The 3152-nt window shown below is 43.4% G+C and overlaps 1 protein-coding gene across 1 annotated transcript in view; it reads right to left on the bottom strand.

The window, feature by feature from the left end:
- Positions 1–3152, bottom strand: part of GEMIN2 (gem nuclear organelle associated protein 2) — a 13229-nt gene that overhangs the window by 6461 nt on the left and 3616 nt on the right. The window contains exon 3 of the mRNA XM_018559269.1: positions 3058–3147. Within this exon, the coding sequence (XP_018414771.1) occupies positions 3058–3147 (90 nt within the window). The remainder of the gene's footprint in view (positions 1–3057; positions 3148–3152) is intronic.

The following is a 3152-nucleotide window of genomic DNA, read 5'->3' as shown; positions in this document are numbered from 1 at the left end:
GGGGGGGGCTTCTGCATGCAGGATCTACTTCCCAATACCAAGTCATGACTGGAGAGCACGGATCCGGTTGTGTCAAACATCCATATAAAAACAGATGCCAGCTCTGCAGAGCTGTTCAGGTAAACAACTAGGTATTAGTCTATGCTGAGGCCAAAGTTACCTTTACCTCTTAACATCACTGGGAGATTCTACTTTTAAAAGCATGTACAGCATGCTACGAAATGGCGTATCTGATCTATAGTGTTCTTTGACACCTTAGCAACTCTTGGTCCTGCAAACAGTACAAATAGGCCAATTATTTTTTTCCATTGTTTGGATTACTTAGGATAACATAGTATGCTTGTGAGCAAATCTAAGCATGAAGATGTTGCTCATCATTGGATGGGTTTGAGAATAGGGAAGGCTGTTTTACCATTTCCCAAGTCCTGATGACCTGGGGCAAGTTGGGCCCAGATCACAGATGACTGGAAGTAATCTACAAGGAGTCTTGCACAATCTGTGCAGTATGGCAAACCAAAAGGACTCTGGCCATTAAGGGTTGTAAGGATTATCCTTGCTCCCCCTCCCTCCAATATGGTCCACCATATTAGGGACCCGGGAGAGAGTGTAGGCCTGCTCTAGCCCAAGCACCCCCACACCTCCCCATAGATCCAGGGATGCCAGCAATCCCTTTACAAAACAGCAGCATACATCAGGGCCCAGCTGGCCATCATGGGCGCCATCACTATCCCACACCTCCTTGCTTCTTCTCAGGATGACAACAGACCTTGGGGAAAACCAAGGTGGTGATGGGAAGGAATGGTCCCACAACTTGGATGAAAAAAACACACAAAAAACCCAAAAGTTAATCCTAGTCAGGCCTGAAAGAAAGAAAACTGTCAAAACTGTTCGTATTTTATTTTTTTATTAACAGTTCCTGTTAGGCCAGAGGAAACACAAATAACTGAGGTGACTAGGCAACTATACTTTTTCTATTGCTAGCGGATGATGGGCTTGCTGTTGTAGGTGTCCAGAGGCTTTCCACAAAACAATTAAAAGGAGAACTATGAGGGGAGTGATTTTCACTCAGCTTCATAATCTGAGCCGACCTGTGAAAATGAAACTGCCACATGTCGGCTCAATAGATCGGGAAGTGAGCGAACACATACCATCGCTCGCTTCTCGAACCTGTCCCTGCAGAGAGCCGTGACTGTCATTCCCAGAGACTTTCCACACAATACGTATCAGAGATACATCATTGATTTATCAGTCCAGGTTTTGTAATTATATAAAGATATTGTAACCATAGCTATAGAGTTTGTGAGGGGTATATTAAGTGCGATGGATGATATATAGTTAAGCAAGTCTTTCAATATTAAATAGGGATACTTGTGGGATTCTACTTAATGTTGAACGCTAACATTTTTGTGTATGGTCTATTTATGTACTCAATTATTAATCTGTCTAGTATTCTCAGCCTCCAGAGAAAACAGAACAACCTGCATACACAGAACAAGGAAAAAGGGGGGCACGTACAAGACCACAAATGTATAAATGTACCTGTCGGACCGCAGAGAACTGAGCTACTTGTTGCTGCTGCCACCGAAGACTTGGTGAATAACCTTCAGGAGCAGGTTGGCAACCTGAGAGCTAAAAGCAAAGATCACATTAACCACTCAAACTTAACTCAAGTCCTTACCTTTACCTCTTAACATCACTGGGAGATTCTACTTTTAAAAGCATGTACAGCATGCTACGAAATGGCGTATCTGATCTATAGTGTTCTTTGACACCTTAGCAACTCTTGGTCCTGCAAACAGTACAAATAGGCCAATTATTTTTTTCCATTGTTTGGATTACTTAGGATAACATAGTATGCTTGTGAGCAAATCTAAGCATGAAGATGTTGCTCATCATTGGATGGGTTTGAGAATAGGGAAGGCTGTTTTACCATTTCCCAAGTCCTGATGACCTGGGGCAAGTTGGGCCCAGATCACAGATGACTGGAAGTAATCTACAAGGAGTCTTGCACAATCTGTGCAGTATGGCAAACCAAAAGGACTCTGGCCATTAAGGGTTGTAAGGATTATCCTTGCTCCCCCTCCCTCCAATATGGTCCACCATATTAGGGACCCGGGAGAGAGTGTAGGCCTGCTCTAGCCCAAGCACCCCCACACCTCCCCATAGATCCAGGGATGCCAGCAATCCCTTTACAAAACAGCAGCATACATCAGGGCCCAGCTGGCCATCATGGGCGCCATCACTATCCCACACCTCCTTGCTTCTTCTCAGGATGACAACAGACCTTGGGGAAAACCAAGGTGGTGATGGGAAGGAATGGTCCCACAACTTGGATGAAAAAAACACACAAAAAACCCAAAAGTTAATCCTAGTCAGGCCTGAAAGAAAGAAAACTGTCAAAACTGTTCGTATTTTATTTTTTTATTAACAGTTCCTGTTAGGCCAGAGGAAACACAAATAACTGAGGTGACTAGGCAACTATACTTTTTCTATTGCTAGCGGATGATGGGCTTGCTGTTGTAGGTGTCCAGAGGCTTTCCACAAAACAATTAAAAGGAGAACTATGAGGGGAGTGATTTTCACTCAGCTTCATAATCTGAGCCGACCTGTGAAAATGAAACTGCCACATGTCGGCTCAATAGATCGGGAAGTGAGCGAACACATACCATCGCTCGCTTCTCGAACCTGTCCCTGCAGAGAGCCGTGACTGTCATTCCCAGAGACTTTCCACACAATACGTATCAGAGATACATCATTGATTTATCAGTCCAGGTTTTGTAATTATATAAAGATATTGTAACCATAGCTATAGAGTTTGTGAGGGGTATATTAAGTGCGATGGATGATATATAGTTAAGCAAGTCTTTCAATATTAAATAGGGATACTTGTGGGATTCTACTTAATGTTGAACGCTAACATTTTTGTGTATGGTCTATTTATGTACTCAATTATTAATCTGTCTAGTATTCTCAGCCTCCAGAGAAAACAGAACAACCTGCATACACAGAACAAGGAAAAAGGGGGGCACGTACAAGACCACAAATGTATAAATGTACCTGTCGGACCGCAGAGAACTGAGCTACTTGTTGCTGCTGCCACCGAAGACTTGGTGAATAACCTTCAGGAGCAGGTTGGCAACCTGAGAGCTAAA

This window comes from Nanorana parkeri, unplaced genomic scaffold (assembly GCF_000935625.1).
Source record: "Nanorana parkeri isolate BGI_ZX_2015 unplaced genomic scaffold, ASM93562v1 scaffold386, whole genome shotgun sequence".
In the NCBI taxonomy this organism is placed as follows: Eukaryota; Metazoa; Chordata; class Amphibia; order Anura; family Dicroglossidae; genus Nanorana; species Nanorana parkeri.
The sequence above is the reverse complement of the archived record's forward strand: the minus strand, read 5'-3'. Positions and strand labels throughout refer to the sequence as shown.